Source organism: Haemorhous mexicanus, chromosome 23, assembly GCF_027477595.1.
Source record: "Haemorhous mexicanus isolate bHaeMex1 chromosome 23, bHaeMex1.pri, whole genome shotgun sequence".
Classification (NCBI taxonomy): Eukaryota; Metazoa; Chordata; class Aves; order Passeriformes; family Fringillidae; genus Haemorhous; species Haemorhous mexicanus.
In genome coordinates, this window is record NC_082363.1 from 7297137 (window position 1) to 7322109 (window position 24973).

At 50.8% G+C, this 24973-nt stretch overlaps 1 protein-coding gene across 8 annotated transcripts in view; it reads right to left on the reverse strand.

Moving 5' to 3' along the window:
• RERE (arginine-glutamic acid dipeptide repeats) overlaps positions 1-24973 on the reverse strand; it is a 169535-nt gene that overhangs the window by 20496 nt on the left and 124066 nt on the right. For all 8 annotated transcript variants that reach the window (XM_059866831.1, XM_059866830.1, XM_059866826.1 and 5 more), the window contains one exon: positions 21318-21398. In XM_059866831.1, the coding sequence (XP_059722814.1) occupies positions 21318-21398 (81 nt within the window). The remainder of the gene's footprint in view (positions 1-21317; positions 21399-24973) is intronic.

Here is a 24973-nt window from a genome sequence, read left to right on the forward strand (position 1 = left end):
CTACAACAAACCCCATTAAAAACCGTGGGATGCTCTCTAAGGAATCCCCTGCAGGTCTGGGCTCTCTGGCAGGTTTCAGAAGCACAAGTACAGCCTTTCACCTTCCATCTCCTCTGGCCATTTGCTGTCTCCTGGATGGCACACAGCCCTGGCTCCCTGGCCCTGCTAGGACCTGCACTCCAGTTTTGGGAGTCTGGCTGCCCCCCACTGCTCCCCTGCCCTGCACACAGCAAGGTTAATTAAGCTCCCTGGGTTCATTTTTTAATCTGAAACTCCTGGCAAACAGGCTGAGCAAGTGGCAATCCAAAGAGGAGACAGGTGTGTAACAAACCCAGGCTGACTCCTTGGGTTTTATGCTGTCAATTTACTCCCAACACAGGAACAGCCACAGAATTTCCTGGGAACCCAGCCGAGGCTCCATCTGCATCTCCTGGATTTCATTTTGTTGTGGAAAAATCCTGCAGTCAGACAGAGCTGTGTGCTTTCTAATTGTCTCTGCTAAATGAGCACTGGTACCCTGCTCAGCCCTCACTCACAGGGAAGAGGCAGCTCCTCTCTCCTGCAAAGGAGGGCTCTGTCTGCAGGGCTGCCACAGGGCCTGAGGGATCTGGGGCACTCCTGGGACTGCCAAAATAAGCTTGGGACCTCAAGATTTCACTCCCAAGCAGTGAAGAGAGTAGAATAACGTCACTGTGCACGCCACCTAAACACACAGGTGACACTTCTGTACCTGCCCCAGGAGAATGTGTTTGCCCTTCTGAGCTCCCACAGAATGGGTGAGTGATGGCATCACTGCCAGAGGAGAGAGTCAGTGCAGGGGCTGCAGAGTCAGGGGAAAAAAGGGAAGGAGAACACGAGCTGGATGGAAATAATCTCTCCTTCAAAACAAACATGACCTGCAGCAGCACAGCCACACTCCAGCACTGCACAGCCCTTCACCTGATGACAAAGTCAAGGAAGTTCCAGCACATCCTCTTGAAGTTTGCTGGTGTGGGGAAACAGAGACAGAGGATTTATGAACTGGGGGGATCAATCCTGAGTGGGACAATTGTGCTGATTGGCCTCCAGCTCTGTGAGCACTGACAGCCCCTGAAACTCCTCCAGAACTCCAGCCCAGGCCGGCTGGACAGGCTTCCCACCTTGGAGAGCACAGGTCTGCCCAGTGCTCCACACTCGCTCTCCTTGTGCCCTCAGCACGAGCTGCTCCTTCTGGCAGCTGGAATCCCTGATCACCCCTGCCTGCACAGCTCGGGCAAACCTCAGAGAAATGTAAATTATCCCCAAAAACACCAGGAACTCCTCTGCGTGCCACATCCAACTCGCCATTTCCGTGCAGTTCGTTTGTTCATCTCTTCCAGTGTTTGTAATTAAGGCTGCACAAACTGCCAGCAAGTAAGATAATTAACATTTTATGGAACTTACCCTGGCTATGCAAACAACTCTTTTCCCCCTCCATTTTTAGGGATTTAAGGACCAGCTTTAGCAGTTCTGCCAAACAAATGCAGAGCACACTGGGGCATTGTTTTAAGGCTGAGCCCCAGTTAAAAGCTGCCACCCCTCTCTGCACCAGGCCAGAATGGAAAGAAAGCTTTTGTAATTAAGGCTTCTTCCTCCAGAGACTCCTCTTTGTTAATCAACAGAGTTCCCAATCCCCACAGGAACTCACACACTGCTGGCTGCATCCATTATTAATTATTAGAGCCTGTCTTCAGCAGTGGTGGCTCCCAGGCCTGTGCAGCCCTGCCAGGGTCACCAGGAACATCCCAGGGACACCCTGGGGCTGGAGCCACCACGGGGTTATCGAAACAGGGACAGCTCAGGACCTCAGCCTTACACACATCTGTTATTTTCTACTGTATTTATAGTTATTATAAATATACATTTATCTATTTATATATAAACACTTATATATAAACAATATAAGAGTATATAATAATATATATAATTAGTTATATATTTATTTTATTTTTGTATTTTGTATATATATTTTATTTAATTTTTTGTATATATATATATATATATATATATATATATATATAAATATTTTAATATATATTTATTTATTATTTTTTGTATTTATTTTCTACTCAGCTTTCCCTTTGCAACTTGCATTATCATTATTCTTGGGGTCAGAAATCCTGATTTTCTCCACCACTTTTATCTGCAGTAATTTAACTTTAGCTCTGGTGCTGCACACAGCTCTCAGCCCCTGCCCATTTCTGCAGCCCTGCTGGGAGGTTCTCAGCCCTGAGCACACACACAGGGCCAGGGGATGAGGAGCAGAGCTGAAAAGCCTCTGGAAGGTGGCACCAGGGGCTGCTTTCCTGAGCCAGCAGTGCTTCTGTTCCACTGCACAGCCCCCTCGGGGCCTGGGGGCACAGCTGGCCCAGGCAGCCCCTCCCTGGTCAGGGCAGGCTCTCCAGATCTGGCCTCACACACAGGGCAGAAAGGAGGGTGGGATAAATACCCAGAGGAATTGATGCCAGCTCCTGAGGAGAGCTCTCAGGGCGCTGTCTGCTCTGGATGTGCCTCTCCCAGGCACTTCCACCTCCCCATCAACACTGAGACTGACAATGAGAATTTACAGCACAATACCCAGAACAGGACCTGCTCCATGGAGGTGCCAATTACCCCTCGAACTGCACTCTCTCTTTGCACCAGCTCCATAATTAAGGTTCTTGATGGGGTATTGCTGGAGCTCAGGCTGAGGAACAAACCCCCCTTCCAGAGCCCAGGACACGTCCCATCCCCCTTCCAAAGCCAAGGGAGCCTGCTTCCTGGGGGCTCTGAGAAGCCAGCCATGAAGCCATAAAGCACTGCCAACCACCACGCTCCATCCTGTAAACATTCCTCTATTTATCTGCCCTTCATTACATGCACAATCTGATTATCTCTGCACATCCTCAAAGCGACAGCCGTCAGGTCACCCTATAAAATATACATGGGAATGCTGCAGCTAATGACTGAGCAGGCAGGGAAATGAGGGATGGGAGGAGTGGGGAACGAAAGGGATCATCCCTTATAGCTGTGCATTTCCTGAGGTGATAATTGAATGACAGTGGCTGGGAGGAAAATCCATTTCTGAGCCTGGGAAAGGGCTGTTGAGAAGAGCTGGTTTTGTGCTGGCAGCGTGTAATGGCTGCCAGGAAATGGGAACAGCTCCTCTGCTCCACGGGCTCTACAGAACCACATCCAGCACCACCAGCTACTCCAGCCAGTGAGAAATATCGACAGATTTTGGTCATTTCAGCTGCCACCCAGACTGCCTGTTGTTGTGGTTTGCGTGTCAGCTTTAATTAATTTAAGTGAAAGGCCAATTTGTGCATGTGCATGAGAAAGGGACACTCTGAGCACAAGGACAGAGCACTGTAGCGTTGTCTACTTTCATAATTCCTGTTCAAACAAAGTATTAAACATTTAATTCTGCTATTCAGCAGGGAATTAATCCCCCTGCATCTCAGGAAGGTGTACAGATGCTGATTTGTTTCCCAACAACTGAAATCAGGCTTGTAACGATTAAGAAAGTTTTACTACTTCAAAAGTATTTTCATTATTTCCTCATGCCAGTTTTACAAATAGAATCAAACTACAATCACCAGAACCTGAGCTCTAACTGTGAGCTGTTTTTGCTGCTAGGTGAGTGCTTCACAGCAGTAATTCCAGTTGGTATTTGAACCAAGCCCTTGCCAGGAAGTGTCACTTGGGATCAATACTGTCACTGTGCAGCCCTGGCTGGGGTGACAGAGCCTGCAGGGCTGAGGGCAAGCACTGACTGCAGCTCAGCCACCTGGGCTCCTCTCACACAGCACTGGGGAGGGACAACAGAGTAACCCCACATCCCCTCCCCACCCCACAGCAGCATCCCAGCTCAGGGAACCCCCATCCAGCTGGAAACTCCCCAGATGAGGTGGATGACATCCTGCTGATGTGAGGAGAGGATTTCAGGGGTGATTCCCCTTGGCAGAGCACACTCCTGGCCCTGCTCCTCACCACAGCAGCTCCCAGTTACCTGCCAAGCCCCAGTTCAAGTCCCCCACTGGTCCCTGTGTGGGCAGATGTTCCAGACCCCAGGCTGCTGCAGCCTCTCTGGAACTGCCCCATGAAACCTGCAGCACTGATGGGCCACCAAGGACTGCCTGCCTGCCTGTGCCCTGGAGCTGCTGCTTCTGTTTGCTGCCCTGTAGGAAGCTGTCTCCTGGCCTCCCCAGTGAAGTCAGAATCCAGTTTATTGGCAGGCTTTGTGTTACCAGGTGCTGGACACTGAGAAGATAACATACCACAAAACCAAAAAAACAAACCCACTGAAATAAACAAAAAATACAGACTCTGAAATTTTGATCCCATTTTCCACTGGGTGAGGAGAGCTGAGAGGTGAGGAAGAATCAGCCACTGTTTTCTCCAATGTCCCACTCTCTAAATGCTTTTATTTAAATACAGAAATCAGAACTGAAGGTCCTGTGACACCCCCCAGCAGTGCAGCTGTGCCAGCAGCAGCACTGCTTGGACCCCTGACGTGTCTGAGCCCTGACCTGCATTCCACACTTCCAGGCACCAGATGTTTTAGGTTTTCCAAACACATCTGTGCTGAATCACACAAAGCCTGGCCTGTCAAACGTGCACACTCCCCTCCCTGGCACAGCTTCCTCCTCTCCCAGCTCCTGACCCGTGGGGGAGCTGCTGGGGTTTGAGGGTTCCTTACAAACACAGCAGCAATCAGAGAATGCTGATCATTACACAGAGGAGAGAAACTCTGGGAAATTATCCCCACTGCTAATGAGGAATGGGAAGATTTAATCTCCTGGAAATGATAATTTTAAAAGCTCTCACACCTGATTATTTCACAGTGTAAACTATCAGCCCCTCTGATTCCATGCTGAAGACAGACACAAAGTGACCTCTTACTAACAACCACCAGCACAGGATGTCCAACATCTGAACAGGCCAGAGGGAGGAAGAATCCCATCCACTCTGCACCTGGAAAGTATCAAGTGAGCTCAGAGAAACCAGCAGCTTATCACTGCAAACCCACATGGCACAGAGGGAGAGGGAGGATGGCTCCTGCCCTGAGTTATGGACACAGCCAACACAACTCTCAGCACAGCCCTTGTCATTAAACCCTGATTTTAAACAGACTGTTCTCTCAGATCTGCTCCCTGAACAGCTGCTTTCCTTTCACTGCTCTCCAAGAACAGCTCCCCAAACCAGGAGATTTTCTAGATTAAGTGTGGAAGGTTGAGGGGTATTTCAGTGTTTTCCTGTTTATCAGAGCAATGCAAGGAAAGAGGAATATTGAAGCAGGACATCAAGCAACCCCCCACCCCCAAACCACAAAGAACTGCCACGTAAGCTGCTTATCCCTCAGTTATTGTTGCTTCCCTCCAGTCTCAAATTCTTTCTGTCAGGAAAAATCCTTAGCAAGCAAAATGTAACTAGAAGACAAAGCTAAGAGTTGTAAAGCAGCATTAGGAAGAGCAATTCTTTGTAGCTCACCATAATACCTATCCAGTGAGCTCAGAAGTGAAAGAATTACCAATTCTTTCCAGTCCTGTTCCGCCCTGCTGTCTCCAGCAAACATGAATCCCAGCTGCTCCCTCAGAAGGTGAATTTGATCCCCACAAGCAGGGGGAAAGGAAAAGGGCAGCAGGAGTTTGGGGCATGGCTCGGGGCTCTGCCTCCTGAGCTCCTGCAAACACAACTGCAGCTCAGCCCAGAGCCCCTGCCCTCCTCTCCAGCCCATCCCTCCCCCAGACACTGCAGGCACTGCCCCAGGCAGCAATTCAGGAATCCTCCCCTGGGCCAGCAGCCCTGGGGACAGGGACAGCCGCTCTGGGCAGGAGGTGACACCCCTGACCCTGCCCTGTGCCAGCAGCCCCTGGGGACAGGGACAGCAGCTCTGGGCAGGAGGTGACAGCCCTGACCCTGCCCTGTGCCAGCCAGGCTGTGCCAGCAGCCCTGGGGACAGGGACAGCCGCTCTGGGCAGGAGGTGGCACCCCTGACCCTGCCCTGTGCCAGCAGCCCCAGGGACAGGGACAGCAGCTCTGGGCAGGAGGTGACAGCCCTGACCCTGCCCAGCCTGGCAGGAGGGAGCAGGGTAATCAGAGCTCGGATCCTGCAGAGCCCTGAGGTGTCAGAAACCAGGAGAGAAGCCCTCAGATGGGGGAACTTCACCCCGACAGGAAGGGAGGGACAAGCTCCACCAACACCTGCTGGCCTCCTCCTCTGGGAGCCTGGCTGAGGTTCCACTCATGTGGCTCTTGGAAGGACAAACTGTTATTAACTGATAAGCTGCAGCCCCAGAGCTTCTCAGAGTGCTGGAATACTGATCTCCAACCAAAACTGCACACAGAAACATCCTGCTCTGCTTCATCCCTGACAGCCAGAACTCCCCACTGCATTCTTCTCTTTAAACTTCTCTGAAACAGGTTTGCTTCCCCTGCAAACAAACCAAACCATCCTGTGGTTCCAGACAGAGCACAACAGCTTTCATCTATTAGAAAGTTTCATTTCATTCTGGATTTCACTGACTACAGCAAAATATCACACCTAAATAAATTCTTCAGAAGGATGCAGTGACCCAGAGGCACAGCTGAGTGCTGGAAAACAGCCTGACATGGAGGTTCAGGGTGCTGATTTGGCTGCCATGTGTTTGCATGGGAACTGGAGTGATAGAAGTGGATTTGGGGGGGACACACACTCTGATTTTCCCTCCTGGCTGAGGCAGATTTCCACTGGTGAAACAAGAGCAGTGCCTGACATGGTGCTCGGGCTCGTGGGCAGGCTCAGCCCACAGGCAGGGCACAAGGAGCATTTCCTGCACATGGACACCTGCACCTCCTGCAGGGCTCTGTCTGTGCTGCCCCTCCACACCCACCCTGCAGGAGCAGCCCAGGAGGGCTGGGGACACTGTGACAAATCCTCCTGGGAGCCCCCAGCTCCTGCCTGTCCCCACCCATGCTGCTCCTTCCAGAGCTCCTCCCAGGCTGGTCCTGCCCTGCACAAACCCCAAATTTCACAGCCTTAGCCAAAAGCCCAGCCTCAAGATGCCAGTTCCTGTTTGATCACAAACACATGCCAGCACCAGGCAGCTGCCACAAGCAGGGCACAGATCTGCAGTGGCAGGGACTGGAGACAGTACACAGCTCTGGGAAGGAACCCCTGTGCCATGTGAAAGACACACCACAAGAGCTATTTTCTCCTTAAAATCACTTTACTGTGCTTGGTCTGCCCACATGTAAGCACAGGGGAAGTTGTGAATGTCTCATGCATCATTCCACAAGTAATTCCACCTCTCCTGCTTCCCCCTCATTAAACTCAGCACAGTAACCCTGCTAAGACACAGGATCTGGTTTGGGTCCATCCTTGCAGGTGTTGTTTGTCAGGTAAACAGGCAACTTCTCAAATTATTTCTCTTGCTCAGGCCTGACATGTGAAATCAGTCTGGAATTCAGCCCATTCCCACAGGATGTGAGGGCAACCAGGATTTCCTGTGCCTATACACTGCTGTCAGCAGCTGCTCCCCAGCCAACAGGGCAAAAAGTGACATCTTTGGGTGGGAATGAAACAAAAGCTGCAAATCAGGACCCATGTTTTCATGCAAATGGTACCCATGATAAAACTGAAAGGGAAAACACTGAACATGATGCACGAAACCCTGGAACCCAAATGGAATTTTTTCCAGTGTTATTGCTCACAGCAGCCCTGCCACCTCTTTAAAAAGTCCCACGGATCTTTCATACACAAACATGCTCAAGAGGCTCCACAAACACCTGCCAGGCAGCTCAGGCATGTGAGGATTCCTGGAGTGTTTATTTTGCAGCACGTGCAATTCCCTGACAGGACCTGGGAACTCCAGGCCTTGCCCAGCCCAGGCAGGCAGGAATGGGACTGTGCAGGGAGCAGGAGCTCTGCACCTCCAGCTCTGGAGCATCAGTGATGGCAGAGCTGAGCAGCACCCCAGGGAGAAAAGAGGAGCCTGGGGGAGCAGAATAACCCAGGAGCCTGAACCCACTCCCACCCATCATGTGCAACACTGCAGAGAAAGGCAGGAGCAGCTCCTGGGAGGTTGGTGTAAATCCTGATGGAGCTGAGGACAGCACTGCAAACCCTCCCACTCCAGTGAAATGGGTGTGCTGGAGCTGCACTCAAAGCTAGACAAAGACAAAAACATTAAAAGAGTAGGAGATGAGGCAGCAAATGCAAAGAAATACCCCTCACCAATTAAAACCAAACAAAAAACCCCCAACAAATCTGCAACTGATACAAATGATTTCCTTACAGTCACAGCAGTTCCCTTGAGCACACCCCATAACCAGAGCTCAAACAGGCAGAAGCTCCCACAGCACCCACAAAAATCCAAGTTTTCAAAACCACATTAAAAGTGGAAAAAGGTCTGTGAGCATCACACACAACTGAATGAGAACAGCTCTCGCAGTGGCTGTGTTATTCTGGTGTATTTTATACCCTAAGAGCTGAGCCCCACCCTGCCCAGGAGAGCCCCACAGCAGCAGGACAGGTTTGTGCTCCTGTTCCCCTGATCCATCCTGACTGAACCCACGGCAGGTGCCAGGCACACCAGCAAAGCCTGGCCCTGCTTCACTGGCTGCGTGTGCTGGGGCTCCCCAGCAGCCTCAGGAAACGTGCAGCCCGTGGGCCCAGGGCAGGTGTGAGCTCAGGTGGGCTCAGCTCCTCCTGCACAGGGGCTCTGAACCCCAGGTGAGCTCAGGTGGGCTCAGCTCCTCCTGCACAGGGGCTCTGAACCCCAGGTGAGCTCAGGTGGGCTCAGCTCCTCCTGCACAGGGGCTCTGAACCCCAGAGGAGTTCAGGTGGGCTCAGGTGGGCTCAGCTCCTCCTGCACAGGGGCTCTGAACCCCAGGTGGGCTCAGGGGAGCTCAGTTCCTTCTGCACAGGGGCTCTGAACCCCAGGTGAGCTCAGGTGGGCTCAGGTGGGCTCAGCTCCTCCTGCACAGGGGCTCTGAACCCCAGAGGAGTTCAGGTGAGCTCAGGTGAGCTCAGCTCCTCCTGCACAGGGGCTCTGAACCCCAGGTGGGCTCAGGGGAGCTCAGGTGAGCTCAGCTCCTCCTCCACAGGGGCTCTGAACCCCAGAGGAGTTCAGCACTGGGTGGCCTGGGCTCTGTTCAGAGGTGCAGGACCTGCAGCCTGTGCTCCCTGTCTCTCCCAGGGCAGCCACCCCACCCCCAGAGAGGCTGGGAGCAGGAGCAGGGCTGCCAGGAGCCCAGCAGCCCTGAGCCAGCCTCGTCAGCAGTAATTGTGCTGGAGGCAGGGCAGAACAGCAGAGAGGCAGCAAAGCCCTGGCAGCACTCCCTGCTGCCCTCCCCAGACTCTGCTCTGACAAGGTGGAAATCCCCACTCTCTCTCCCCTGCAGATCAAGGTGACCTTGGAGAGCAGGGGAATGGCCTCAGGGTGTCACCTGTCCCAGGTGTCCCCAGCCCTGTCCTCCTGGGGACTCCCAGTCACAGCTGCAGCTCTGGTTCTGGGTCAGGCAGGGCAGACCCCCAGTGTCCATCCCCTGATTTCCAGGAGCTGCTTCCCTGCTCCAAACACAGAATTATCCCCTCTCCAGACACTGCCCCTCCTCAGGAGCTGTCCTGCTGCCAGCACAGCAACTTTCCAACTCCAGCTGGAGACTGAACAGAGTATTTGGGAATTCAGCTACACCGTGGAAGAGAGAGGGTGCATTGCTGGGGAGAGACTGACACAGAAATATCTGAAAAATCAGAACTTCTCATTCCTAAAATATGAAGTCCCTGCTAGTCTGAGCTTGGGTCGGGGTTTCGTGGTGTTGTTGCTGATTTGTTTGGGGGCTTTCCCCTCATTTTGGCGTGACCTTTATGGAATGGCACACCCAGACTGAGCAGTGCCCCAGAAATGCTGTTCACCCACAGCCTGCAGGACTCCATCCACAGTTCCAGCTCAGGGATGACAACTAAAGCAGCCAAACTCACTTTTAAACGCTTCCCATACCTTTGCTGTGCAAGTTCCCTTGAAAAGGTCAAAGCAGAACTTCAGCAGCTCCAAGAAATGTGAAACCCTGGCGCTGGCACAAAGAGCTCAGCCCAGCAATTCCGAGGTGATTCACAGCATCTGTTCCCTGCTCCTGAATTGCTGCAGCCATGAAGGCTCGTGCAGCTGCAATCTGTAAGTGCCAGCAGGGCAGAGCTGTGACTCAGGACTGGACACAGGGGAGGAGGGCTGGAAAGGACTCACTGCACAGGCTGGGAGCCCCAGGGATTGTCACCGACACAGGAGCAGCCCCCTGGAATTCACTCAGCACCTCTGTTAATGTGCTCCGTGGAAAAGCAGCCAGGGAGGGGCAGTGGGGTCATTCCAACCACAACCAGCAGCTCACCATGTCCCTGCTTCCCTGCAGCAGCCACATTCCTATTAAATAAAACCTGCTCGGAGTCCAATGCAGGATTTCCAAGTATCTCCTGGGCAGTGCTGGGCTGCAACGCTCTGCTTACTCACATCAAGACTTCCCTCCTCTTCATCCTTTAGCTGAAAATCATTTGCAGAATTGTTGAAGTCTTACAAATTTAAGACACACAGATTTGTCTGAACCAAAACTATTAGGAACCTTAATATAGAATAAATAGGTGGCAGATAGGAAGGGCAGTTTTATGCCCACAGTGAGCAGACCATTTCCTTTCAGAAGCTCTAAAACAATGCTTCTCTAAAGCCAGGCAACAAGAAGAAAAAAAATCTCTCCCATCAAATGGCCCAGAGTAAGAACACGAGGTGGAATTGTTAAATCAATACAGCTTTAGCACAGCACTGAGGGAGGGAGGCCTTTGTCCCTGTCACTTCTCCACAGCAAGGTGAAGGTCCAGTTACACAACCCAGAGCTGCCCCACAGCCTGGAGCTCCTTCAGCAGTGGGGGCAGGAGAAAGGAGTTTTCCACATGCTCCTTTAGAGCCCAGGCTGTGCGAGGTTTGTGGCACATATTTTTCAGCACATCTCAGTGGGCAAGGTTCTGCAGAGCAAAACCAGGGCCCAAACAAACCCCCCTGTTCCTGTCCAGCCTGCCCTCCCAGCTCCTGAGCCATGCTCCAGCTCTATTCCTGAGTGCAGGGGAGGAACCCAGGGAGTGGGTGCTGTGTGACAGAGCTGCAGAGCAGCCAGACAAGCTCCAGGGAAGCCCAACCACCGCAGGTGAACAGCCCTGCCCAGCAAACAGCAACTTACTGCACAAAGTAAATTCACCCTCAACCCTAAAAGCAACTTCAGAAAGGGAAAATGGCAGATGGAGAGCAGCAGACTGCAGGAACAGGGCAAGGAGAGAGGAAAGGGCTGGGTTTATAGCTTAGTGGGGTTTCTTTTGGTTTTACTTCGGCGTGTTTGTTGGGGAGGTGGCATGATTTATTCCTCCAGTTCCCTCTCATTGCAGCTGAGGTAATGAAAGACTTGGGCTTTGGCAAAGATCCCCTCCTTAGCCATAAAAATAAAAAAGAACTGTAATTAAACTTACCAGAAACAAAGCTAATCAAACTCAACAGTAACAAAGGGCAGCAGAAACACGTTCTCTGTATCAGACCTTCCTTGCTGGCCCACAGCCCAGAGTTTTCATTACATTTTTTTCCTTGCCCCCAATTTCACAACAGCATTAAGCAGCCCTGGCCCAGGATGCCTCAGCTTTACAAACTCTATTTGCAGGAGATCAGCTTTTCATGATCCAAAAACCCAGCATGTGGAAAGTGTTAAGTCTTTCATGTAGTAGAGGAGGTTCTTAAAACTTCTACTGTTCACCTCAGAAATCTTGGAGCTTCACAGCCCATTAGAGGTTTGTGAACCACAGAGAAGGGCAGAGCTAGCAAAATAAATCAAGAGTTCCTGTGGGATGTCCTGGTGCTTTACACAAGAGGCACAAAGCAGGCCCTGGGTTGAATACCAGGCAGGACTTCTCAGATTGCAGGAGCAGAGAGTTTACAACCTGGAATGTGCTCTCCTCTCTTTGAAGGGTCTGGAGGCATCCTACAGAATCACTGCTTGTGTCAGGGGCACTGCAGGGGAAAAGGGAGCCGACCAAGTGTCTGGGGGAGGGTCAGCCCAACTCTTCCAGCCAAGAACAAGCCATTTCACCATGGCAATACAAGAACTTAGCAGCACCTTCTCCAGGCCAGCTCTCTCCCTGCTGCACAGGGGTTTGGTAGGGTAAAACAAACAATCTTCCCTGCCAATGCTGCTCATCCCAGGTGACCAGAGTCAGGAAGATTTCCCAAGCACCAGGACGTCAGCAGCTGGGATTTTGTCATCATTCCTGTAACACCCTGTCTGTTTCTTAAGGCCCCAAGTTCTCAAATACAGCAATTACCCAGAGAGCAGCTCCTTCCCTTCCAGCTCCCCAGCTCCCAAAGTTTGCAAAGAAAAGGGCAATGGACAAACTTAACCTTGGAAGATCTGAATCGGAAGGAAACACGCCTGTCACCACTCTGGGATTTAAAAAAGGAGATGCAAGAAGCAGGAGGATTTCTGTGGAATCTGCTTTGATCACTCAGGGGGTGCTGAGGCATCACCTGCAGCCTCTCAGCCAGCCTGAAGCAGGAAGGGAGGGAAGGCTGGAATTGTGTCCTGCAGGATGCAGCCCCTCCTGGCTGCAGGGAAAAGGCACAAACACCACAAACAGGGGATCCCAGCCCTGCAGGATCCTTACTCCTCATGAGCAGGAGCAGGAAACCCAAAGCCTGAGCATTTCACAGCTTTTCCACGCACAGCAGACATTAAAGCACCTTCTGGCAGGGAAAGGAACCCCTCCACACCCCATGAATCCATAAATCCAGCGTGGTGCAGGTGTGCAGGGCTCTGGCTGACACTCACAGCCCTCCTGACACCCTGCAGAACAGGAACAGGAGAAGTTCACCCAAAGCAACATCACCCTCACCTAGAAGTAATCACCAGCATCTTTATGTCCTGACAATCTGAATTCCATCACACTCCTCAGTGCTCTCCCTTCAGACACAGACTGGAAAGGAAAAACAAAGCAAAAGCAAATGCAGCAGATTTCAATGTGTGATGTTGAATGTTCCTTCTGCTCCCAGAGCCAGTTCTACCCACAAACTGCTTCACCTCCCCTGTGGCACAGCCTCTATTTTGGCTCCCCATTCTCACTTTATTCCACCATCCCTGTAATTCCTGGGAGTCTTCCTTGGCATGAAAAAAAAACCAAGCAGCAAAAAACCCCAGTAATCAAGCACTGCTTCTTTTTTACAGCTGGCTGGAAACAAAACTGACAAAATGAGTGCATCTGTCTCCTGGAGTTGTTCTTGTCTTTTCTCCCAGCTCCAGCAGCACGTCTCAGGCTATTCAGGAGTGACTGATGTGCTGGGGCTGCTCTGGGGCCAGGGGAAGGCCGTGGGTGCTGTTCTCCCAGGGCCATCGGGGCACGAGCTGATGCCTGAGCCCACGATCTCCTGGGGAAGAACAAAGTTCATTCTGGCCCCTGTGGCAGGGAGGCTCACCCAAAGCACACTTCATTCTCTGCCCACAGAGGGTTTTTGCTGGGGCACAGTCCTTTTCCCCAGCTGGCTGCTCTGAGCCCCACGCAGGGCAGGCACAGCTCCCTGGGGGTTTAAGGACCCAGACTCTGCTCTGACTCCCCCAGAACACAGCTCACAACACGGCTCAGCTGCTGGTGTTTGTTTACTCCTTGAACTCCAAACCTCAGAGCATGCTGCTGCAGTAGCTCTTGCAGCTGTAATCTGTGTCTCACACTGTAAATACCCACGGAGAGCAGCACAGAGGATTACCTGCAGTGCTGCTCTCCTGAGCCATTCCCAGCAGGATTACACACAGGCATTTCTGCCAGCAGTTACCCGGATTTTAAAACATCAGCACTGCTCTGGGACAGGATGTCCCACGAACAGCACTGCTGCTGACATGCCTGCTTTCTTTTTGCCTTTCTGAAAGCCATTTTCAAGCTCTAAAGCCCATCTTCAGTCAGTGACTGGATGGGGAACAAACACCATGAAGGGTTTGATGCATGGCAGCCGTGGAAAAGTCTTGCCAGGCTGGGACACTCAACCACAAAAACAAACTGCACAAATCCTTTACCAGACACCTATTTAATGTACCTGCAATTCACAGGACCTCAGGGTTGATGTCTGAGTACTTGATACAATCTGACAACTGCCAGGGAAGAAAAAAAGCTGCTGGCTTTCCTCACAGGGAAAGAAAATACAGAATAAATATACAGCTGTTGATGAACAAAAGCATTTTAACCAGAGTCACACATACCCTTCAGCACAGATGCAGAAGAGAATTCACAATAGGAAAATAAACAAACAGAAATTCCTTAGGATGGTGAATTATAAACAGAAAGTAAGGAAAATGCAGTGGAACAGAACTCTGAGGAGCAGCATTGTGCTCCCTCAGTTGCTGAGGAAGGCTCAGACAATACTGTATCAATTACCCAAATAATCTTGGCTTGTATCTTTGACTCCAGACTTTTCCCTACAAAGCAGAAATTGTCCTTTCTGGCTCCCTGACAGAGCTCAATGCAATTGCCTAATGGCCCTCTTTTACTTGCAACAATATTTTACTCCTACCTACCTCTAAACCTTCAGAGAAAAATAAACAATGAGATCCAATCTTGTAATGTAAAATAATAAAAAAAGCCACTAGAGTGCAGAGCTGATTTATTGCCCGTGCTAAAGTCAATTCTAGAGTCCAGCTGGCACACTGAACACACCTTCTGCTTTAATGCTCTCCATCTATGAGGGTTTCTTAGGAAGAAAGTCAAATAAGCAGCTCATTTTTGGAGCTGATGACGCTGTAAATTACCTTGGGCATACAGAAGTAAAACAATACAATTGAAAATTAATCCTCTTATTGTCTTAAGAGAACACTTAAGAGATTTAAAACAAAACCAATAAAAACAAAGCACATTTCAGGTACTTCCTTCCTTTGGTTTTGTCTGCTTCAGCTGGAATTGAGACAGGCAGGTTTGGGAGAGGGTATTTTGGTCCTTGGAAGCTGGAGCCAGTCCTTAATCAATCATTAATCAATGAGCACACACATGGCACAGGCCAGGGGAAAGGGCTGCTGAGAGCCAGGCAAGATGCACCTCCAGGAGATGGGAATTCACTCAGGGAGCTGGAACACACCTGTATGGGTACCTCCAGGAGATGGGAATTCACTCAGGGAGCTGGAACACACCTGTATGGGCACCTCCAGGAGATGGGAATTCACTCAGGGAGCTGGAACACACCTGTATGGGCACCTCCAGGAGATGGGAATTCACTCAGGGAGCTGGAACACACCTGTATGGGCACCTCCAGGAGATGGGAATTCACTCAGGGAGCTGGAACACACCTGTATGGGCACCTCCAGGAGATGGGAATTCACAGGATACACTCACAGGACACACTCAGGGAGCTGGACTAAAGGCACACACCTGTATGAGCACCTCCAGATGGGAATTCTGCCTGCCAGGAGCTGTGCTCACCTGAACACCTGCCATCCCTTCAGAGATGAAGAAAGACACCATGGTGTGTGTGAGTTAAACCTTTATGTCTCTTTAAAGGCCTTTCCAAACCCCCTGGTTTATTATCCAATAAAGTTATGACATTTGCAATAGGTTTAACAGTTAAACTTTTGAAAACAAACCAGAGCACAGGGAACACATAGACTGAACATCCCTCTGCAAACAGCCCTCAGCTCAGAGCCACTTAAATTCAGGAATATCTCCATCTGTAGGAGCTCAGCATGTCATGACATTCCTTGGCTTTGCCCAGCCTGCTCCTGGGGAGCAGCACCAAGGGCCTGGCTGCAGCTGCCTCAGCACCCTGCCTCACCTGGAGCCAAACACCGACCCGGTGCTCCTCCTCCCTCAGCTGAGACTGCTCACAAAAACAGGAAAATGAAAAAACAAAAAGGCAGCAGGCTCCCTCCAGAAGAGTTTGTTATGCAAATGACTCGGTGGTTTCACTTACACAGGAAAAGCAACTGCTGCCTCTGCCCCTTCTGCTAGCTGGACTGAAGCCCAGGAGGAAATTTGCTGTGACACAGGGAAGTCTCAGCCTCTCCTTTGCAATGATTTGGGGAAGGTGAAGCCCACGAGCCCCTGAGTGAACAGGAGCAGAGCCCTGTGCCTGCAGTGGCCACGCTCTGGAAGCAGCAGCAGAGAGCAGATGAAATGAAAAGAAGCAGTGGCTGTTTATGTTGGCAGTCGCTTCAAACTCTAATGGAAAATTTCAGCTCTGACTGCATCCAGGCTAGAACAAGTTATTAAAGAAAAAGGTTCAGCTTTCAAACAGAAAAGGCTTCCTCAGCCTGTCCCTCTCTGAAGGCTCCCGCAGCAAAGACAAGCAGGAAATAACGTGCCTCGGCTGCAGGGTATTAATATTCCATCAGGAGGGGAATACAGCCTCAAATAAAGCACATTTCCTTGGGGAGAGCAGGCAGGGATAAAGCCCACGCCACAGCCACAACAGCTCCTGCTACAAACAAGGCTCACCACTAAATGCAAATATTAAAAAGCCAATGTAGGGCTAAGTAATCACTTTATACCAACAGACCAAGAGATATTCATCTAATTATCCCCCTGCTTTGATCAAAGGCACTCTGCTATTTGAACAATTGTGTCCAGGGAGAAGCTCTACCTTTCAGATGCTCAGCAGAGCCTTGCACAAATATTCCTGGGGCTGCTGGCTGCCATCAGGAGTGCCAGGGGAGGGGACAGACACCTTGCCAGCCTGCACATATGGTAACTGCACTGACCTTTCAGCTACTACACATTTGCACTATATTTAAGTGCTACTCAGGAAGCCAATATTGTGTATTATGTAACATGAGATTAAGCATTAATGAGGCAAGAATAAAATTGTTTATCTAAACCCCAATCTAAAATTAAACAGAAGTTTATGCTGAAAGCTCACACTGCACTCGTTCTGCCTCCTAACACTAACAGAGCACAGCTCATTTAGTCTCTGAGGTAAGTCCCAGCAGCATTTAATTTGAAGAGGAAGATTTTACTATCAGAAGAGAGCCCATGTTTCCTAAAGAAACGAAGCATATTTAGCTCTTCTGTGCATAAATACAGCATGCTGCAGGTATTTCAGTGTCAGGAAACAGCCAATATTCATAACTCCTGTTTACACTGTGCTTTAGAGCTAAATAAAGGAGCATCCACCCAGAGGCAAGATCTTTGGATTGCACTCTGTCATCCCCTGCTCAGCAGCCAAGCCCAGAATCACACACACCACAGATACCTATGTGCTCAGCAGGGAAATTCAACCCAAAATTAGCCTGGAGTCTGCCTGCCTGCACAAAGAGCCACTGTCCTCCTCCTGGGCTGCCTGCAGGGCCAGCGAGGAGCAGAGAGGGGCACGGGGACCCTGCCCACAGCCCTGTGCCAGGAACTGTCCCCAGGAGCCTCTGCAGAGCCCCAGAATGTCCCCAGAGCTGTCCCCCCTCCTCTCAGAGGGCCCTGAGTGCTCAGGCCCATCCCCAGGACAGACAAGGTGGCTCCAGCACCTCCATTCAGCTGCAGCAAAGGCCATGGCAGCGTGGCAGGGCAAGAGGACAGCCCTCCTGCACTAGGAAAGGGACAGTGACACAGCCCCCACTTCTGGGGCACTGCTCACACAACTCCCCTGGCTGCAGGCAGCCCAGGCACAGGGAACAATCCTGCTCCTGCTGGGCCCCTGAGCAGTCAGACAAACTGCAAGGGCAGCCTGAGCTTCTGAGAGAGCAGCACAAGGACAGGCTGAGCAGCAGGAGCCAGCCCTGGGTCCCAGCAAGGTGACACCAGGAGCTGGCACCCTCCTGCTCCTGCTCTGATGGAGCCACTGCCCTGCAGGAGCCCATTCCCTGTTTCTGTTTGCCTCCTGCACGGAGTGAAGCTGTTCCCAGGAACACAGGAAGGCAATCCCCAACCTTGGAGGCATTTAAGTACCTTTATCTCAGGCCTATCACAATGCTGGTGCTTCTGAAACTCTCCAATTCAAGTAGCTCAGTGTAATCATCTGAAGAATTCAGAGCAGAATGTTAAATACTCGGAAAATCCTGTATTATCACAAAGTTTTAGCAAATGATCCCAAAATGGGTGGATGGGAGGGGAATAAAACCACATTTAAAGCCAAAGGAGACAGTTAAGGAAACTGCTGCCAGCTGTGCACCTTTCATTCTCACAACACGGGAATTTAAAAGAAAGTAATTATTGAAAACTGCTCAGGCCACTGAAAAGCCTCCAAAATTCACTTCTTCCCATGCAGAGCAACCAGCAGTGCAGCTAGGCAGGAACCAGAGGAGAGCAGGGCAGCTCATCAGCTGCAGCCAAGGGGAAACCACCCAGGGCAAGATAAAAGGAAGAAAGCTGCATGGAAATAGAGGAGAAGGGGCATTTCAGACAGGGCAGTGGAAACCCAAGGAAGTGTCAGGAGTTTCATTTAAAAATCTCCTGGCTCAGGTACACGGAGGCACTTTTCCTCCAGGTGAGCACTGATCCTACATTAAAGCTGCACCTCCCTTGATCCATTGCAGTTATTCACTCCCACGTCCACTGGGAACCCCTCCTGGACATAAACATGGAAATAAACTGGAAATGTGAACTCAACCAGCCGAGTGGAGACCCAAACAAACACACCTTTGATATGGAATAAACAGTCTCTTTCATAAAGCTTTTTTCCTTTAAGGATTATTCCTTATTATTATTATTATTATTATTACTTAGAAGAAATAATTTAAAAATCGTTAGAAAACTATGTTAAACTAGTGAAAACACCCACTGATAAACACAGGCTTTTCTCAAAAGACATTGCACACTAACTGTGGAGGGGGAAAGAGCCAAGGCACAACTGAAATAGAACATTCCTGAACACTGTGAGAGCTCAGTACAGGATGGCCTGATTCTCATCTCTCACCAGGGCCTCGTTACACCTTCCCAAAGCTGACAAAAATACAAAGTCACGTTCACCTCCACATCCTGATTTCCTGCTCAGCAGCCTCAGCCTGGTTTAACATGAAATAACATGAAACAGGCCTGGTCTCTACAGGAATTCCCTGGTTCTGCTGTACTCCTTTTCTCCCACTGTTTCCATGTTCCAGGTTCGGGTGACATTGAGGAGTTTCCCCCCCAGTGAAGGGTCTAGGAAAGGACTCATTTTACAGAAATCATGGTAATAAGGAGATTTAACTTTTAGTGGGGACTGCTGAGACAAAACCCCCTGGGTCCCCTCCCCACACCCTCCAGTGACCAGGAAGGAAAACTCTTAATAAACCAGATGTCCAAGAGCCATTGGGGCAAGCCACCTCAAGAGTGCCCCTGACACATCTTTAAGCACCTGGAAGTTGCTTAAAGTATCCATTTAACAACTTTTTAGCGTTTTATTAGTTAGCCATTATCCATTAGTATCCACTTAACAACTTTTTAGAGTTTCACTGATGTTAACATGGAGGCTGAACAAGAGAATAAAGCCTTTTTCTGGTGTTTCTGGAATTGCTACAGGATTACTTCACACTGCAACAGAAAAATGGCAGGCAAAGTATCTGGAATTATCCTGGTGATGAAAAAATGCAGACAAATTAATCCCACAGCCTTGTCATTTACATTACTCATTATTCCACTTTAAGGAACAGAAGCAAAACTGTACAGTCAAATATTTACTGCAGCCTTTATGCTGCAATGTCTTCCTACAGCAGAAGGGCTGTAAATTTTGGCTGGAAAAGATTGGGAATTCAAGAAAGCAGAAGTGAGGCCTGTGGGCAAAAATAGGAAGCAGAGATTATAAACAACCCAGTGTAGGTCAAAGGTTATTTGTAGATCAGTTACCACAGGGGCTAAAAAAACCCCTGAGCCCAAACCCATCCACATGATACTTCCCGCAGCTCAGACTTAATATTTAGTCTTCCCTGTAGTAAAAAATTACACCTAATGAAACAAAAACATAACACTTGAAAAATGAGAGCTTCTGTGAGGTTTAACACCACTTGCAAAACTTTTACAGAAACCCCAAGGCCGATATCCAAGCTCCAATGCAAAAAGTTAAGCAGCACAAGCAGGGGCAAGCACCTGCCCCAAACTTTCCCTTTTTCAGGGCTTTTTTTCCTCCTCCCCCTGCAAAATGTTTTTCTCCATCACAAAAAATAAAACCACCATATTTCCTATTTAAAATATAAATTTCAATTTATGAAGACACAATGCTTCAGAGCTGCTGTAATTCAAACTCAGAAGAGCACTTTTGCCCCTCAGCAACTTTACCATCAGCAGCATTCATTTCTAAAAGCAAACCCTGATTTGTTCTAGACCCATTCTGGGGGATATTCTGGAGGAAAGAGGAAAGGTATGAGAAGTGTAGGTTTGTCAGATGCTGATAAGATCCATTCTATTCCAGCATTCCCTCCCAGCTGTCACCTTTCAGGCCTCCACACCTCAAAATCCAACAGGATCCTCGAGTCCACCAAGACTGGAGCAGCAATCTGAGTTTCCTTTCTCAGCAGGATGAGTGAACTCGTAATTGTCTCATCCTCCCCTTCCTTTTTAACTCACACAGTGTTACTATTTACCACCCAGAGATCTGCGCTGTCTCACAAGAACCACCGGGAGGAGAATGGAACCATCCCACAGAAACTGAGAGCTTTGAAATACCATTACAGCCACGCTCTTCCCCAGCCTGCACACCTACACAAGTCTGAGCGCTTTCCATGGCTGACACACTGCTAGAAAACAGTCCAGCTCCATTTTCACGGAGCTGCCTCCCTGCTAAAGCCACACCACCACCGAAAGCACTTTCCCAAAGGCTGGAGGACACCTGCAGGACAGAGCCCGGGGCTCTTTGGGGGCAAAGGGACCGGCTTGCCAAGGTGTCCCCGCGCCGTGTGCGGTGCAGGAGAGCCCCGGCGGTCCCTGCCGGGGTCGGGGGCACTGACAGGGTTACAGAACCCCCAAAGAACCCCGGGACACGTCGGGCCCGGGCAGGGAAGAGTTAAGCAGAGCCCGATCCCATCGATGCTGCTTCGGTTTAGGTTTTCTTTAATTACCCGATACCACTCGAGCCCCACCGGGTGACACAAAATGTATTATCCCGTCGTAATGTCAGAATTTAAAATTAGATTCGCTCTCCATAAATACACTTCACCCAGGCTCAGTGGCTCCGTCCAGCCATGACGATTATTTTATGTAACATCTTTCACAGCCCAAGACCTAAAAACTGCACTAAAAACCAGCAGCTGCCTTGGCTGGCTGAGGATTTCTCTTCCGTTTATCTGAGGACAATCCGGGGTAAAAAGAAAAGAGTTTCGCAAGATCAAACAGCGAAGCAGCCAGAGAAAAAGCAAATTACATAAAGTCCAAATGTACTTACGGTCTCCTTATTGGGAAGCAACTCCTTTCGGATTCTGAAGAAGTTCTTGCCGTACTGCCTCAACCCCTTAATAAACCGTTTCTGTGATAAAAGATAACAAAAACAGCGTGTCAGCAGCAGCAGCAAAGAAAAAATGTAAAAAAAAAAAAAAAAAAAGAAAAAAAAAAGAAAAAATATTTTTAAAATTCCCCAAACGGCGGCCGTGAATCGGCGCCGGGAGCCCGAGGAAGCGAACGCACCTAGCGGGCTGCGAACGGGGAAAGGGCTCGGAAAGACCCCGAGAAAGCGCAGCCGCATCCCCCTCCGCCTCCGAGTTGCAGCGCTCGGAGCTCCGCCGGGGCCGCTCGGGGCCGGGCAGCGCGGGCAGAGCGCGGCGCGGGGCTCGGGGCAGGTGCCGCAGGGGTTAAAGGCTCGCAGCCCCCGCGTTCCTCGGCGGGGCTCGCTCGGGCCGGGGCCGGCAGCGGGGCCGGGGCCGGGCGCGGAGCGGAGCCGAGCCCCGGAGCAGCCGCGCAGGGCCGGGCGGAGGCGGCGGCGCCCAGCGTGTGATGGCGGCGGGGCTGGGCGGGCGGCTCCGCGGGGCGCGCCGCAAAAGGCGGCCTGGATCGCCGGCCCCCCTCAGCCGCGGGCCCGGGCCCGGCCCCGGCACCGCCGCCGCCTCCTCCGCCCGCCGGGCTCGGCCCCGACACCGCCCCCGGCAGCCCCGGCAGCGGCCGCCGCCCGGCCCCGGCCCCGGCAGCTGCCAGCGCCGAGCAGCCCCGGCCGCGGCGCCGCTCCCTCCTCGCTCCCGCTCGTCCTCTGTCCCTCTGCTCGTCCTCGTCCTCTCCCCGGCCCCTTCCCCCGGTCCAGCAGCGGCCGGGGGGCTCCAGCCCTGCCGCGGCCTCTCCCGGCCCCCGCACATCCCCACAGGAGCCAGCAGTAGCAGATGCAAGGCGGAACAAAGTGCCTCTCTCTGCAAGGGACATTCTAGAGAAGGACTTCTTCCTTCCCTGAGCACACCGAAATAAAAAGGCTTTTTCCTTTCCTATCAACACCGTGCGCAGGTATAAACAACAAGCAAATAGCAAATTTCTGCCTGCAAAACCGATAGGGGATGGTGAGTATGTGGGCCCTACTATTCCAGGGAAAGGAGGGAAATGAGAACTCATAATTCCCTAAAAAGAAACAAGCAAAAAAAAAAAGGCCTTTTCCTTTCCTATAAACACTGTGTACAGCTATAAACAACGAGTAAATAACAAATTCTGTCTGCAAAAAAGATAATGGATGCTGAGTACATGGGCCCTACTATTCCAGGGGAGGGAGGGAGATGAGATTTTAAAATCCCCAAGAGAGAAACGAGCCTCAAGTTGGCTTAATGTGTTTTGGATCGCATCTTTTTGCAAACATCTGCTGGAAGGAGGTGGGCAGGGATCAGAGGCTTCCATGCTGTGAAGGGCACGAGGAGTCCCAAAGAGGTGAATTCTCTGCTCAAAGGTGCTCTCAGCTCCCAGCACAGCCCTGGGTGCCCCCGCTCAGGATCCTGCAGGTCTGCTCCCACAGGGATCTATCCTCACCTAACCCTGACCCTCAAAACCAGCAAGACTGCAGAGTTCGCCAAGAACGTGCCCGGGGGCACGGAGACGGAATTAACCAGCGCTTGTAAAGGCTTGGAGATTACAGTGTGAGATTTACTCATACCCACCTGCTCCTTCCAGAGCAGCCCACACAGCACCCCGCAGTGAAGCCTTGCAGGGGTGCCTGAGCTCCCAAGCACGGGAGGTTTTTCTGAGAGCAAGGTGCCAGCCCCCAGGCAGAAGTCACCCAGGTACCTGCAGAGCACAGCTGGTCCCTCCTGCACTCACACACTCATTTTGACCGGGTGAATTCTCCCAAGGAACTCTCATTATGCTGGGGTGGGTGGGTGGGTCACTCCCCTGGCACCACAAACCTCTGGCTGGTGCTCTGGGCAAGAGAAGGTGGCAGCAGCAGTGACAAACACAGCCCAACACCACTCCCAGCATCCCAGAGAGCAGTCAATTCCCATCTGCAGGAATTCAACCAGCTAAATGGGGAAACATGGAAAGGCAGGCACTGCATAAAATGAGAACACCCAACTCCTATTCCTTATTTTGCCCAAGACTTACTATGGTGCCCTTGAATTCTTAGGAAACCATTTATTTTTTAACATTTAACCAAACTATGTTATAATTGGGTTGTGTTGTGATTCAACTCTTTTAATAAAACCTATGACAAACTGTTTTCCTTTGACCCCATGGGATGCCAGAAGTCCCTCCTGCAAATGCAAGCCTAGCACAGAGCCCATCAGAACAGAATTAGAGGGCCCTTGAATGCTGCTCCAAATTCCCAAGGAGGAATGAAGCCAATCCTTCTGGCCACTCCTGGGCCACTGAGGCACTGAGATACCCAGCTCGAAAGGAGCTTTGTGCCTCTTGGAAAGGCAAGGGAGAGACACTTCTTAATGTACAACTAACAACAAAGCACACAAAATATCATTTCAGAAACTCAGAAATTCTAGAGCTTAATAATACTTTTTTAAAACCACTTTCAAATTTTTCTTCCTATTCTAGACTTCCATTAATTCAGACATCATGGCCCATTGTCCCTGCAGCAAGAACAGGATTTTTCTCCAAGTCAAGGCCAACACAGACCTCAAAATGGCTTTAAACATAACAGAAAAAATAGCTGCACACCAAATCAGAGGTGACCTGTTGCTCCCCGGTGCCTCACAAAGCAGAGTGGCTGACACTGATTGAATTTGCTCTCCCTGCACAGATGACATGCACCAGTGCTGCAGGAGATGCTGCACTGCTCACGGGAGGCATCTGAGAGCGACAGCTGCCAAGCTAAAATAGCCTCAAACACAGGGCTCAGGCTCAGGCCCACGGATAAATCTGGCTGAGAAGTGGAAGAGGCTCTGGAGCACAATGGTTTCATTTTTACAAGTACATAATTTGGATTTTTAGGACAAACATTTCAATTTCACCACTTCTGTTTAACTTTAAAAGATTGCTTATGACAGGATTCTGTCAGCATTATTGTTTGTGCCGCTCACTGAAGACAAACTGTGCCACAATTAAGGAAGTGCTGTGGGGAATGAGGGCTGGGAAGCAGCTTTAGGAAATCCCAGGGCCTGACAGACACAGCTCAGTTTTATGGGGTGGTTTCCATGGCTATTGACCAGCCCTCCTGCCATTTGATAATTTGATGAAATGCATCAGATGCTGCAGCATCCTGCGTGCCACAGGAGCTATAAATAACCCGGGCAGAGCAAGGAACGAGCGTGTTCACGTCTGCCTGCTGCTCCCTGCAGGTCCCCTATTCCACCCCGAGGAACAAACCTCCTGACAGGACCCACAGAGCCACTCTGGGCCTGACAGAGCTCCGCTGGCACGTTTGGCACGGGGCTGGCAGTGCCAGGCCTGAGCTCCTGCGTCAGGGTTTCCATCACGCCCAGACTACAGCCTGGCAGGAGGAGCTGCCTGCTGCCAGCCCTGCAGCCCGTGTGCTTCTCCACCCCACAAACCCCAAAGAAAGCTGCTGCTCAAGGGGTAAATCCACTGCAAGAACAACCAACCTGCTCAGTCAACTTCCAGCTGAAGATTTCCACCTGAAACCTTCAGAAAGGCAGCACGACTCTGATGAACCTGCAGAGTCACCAC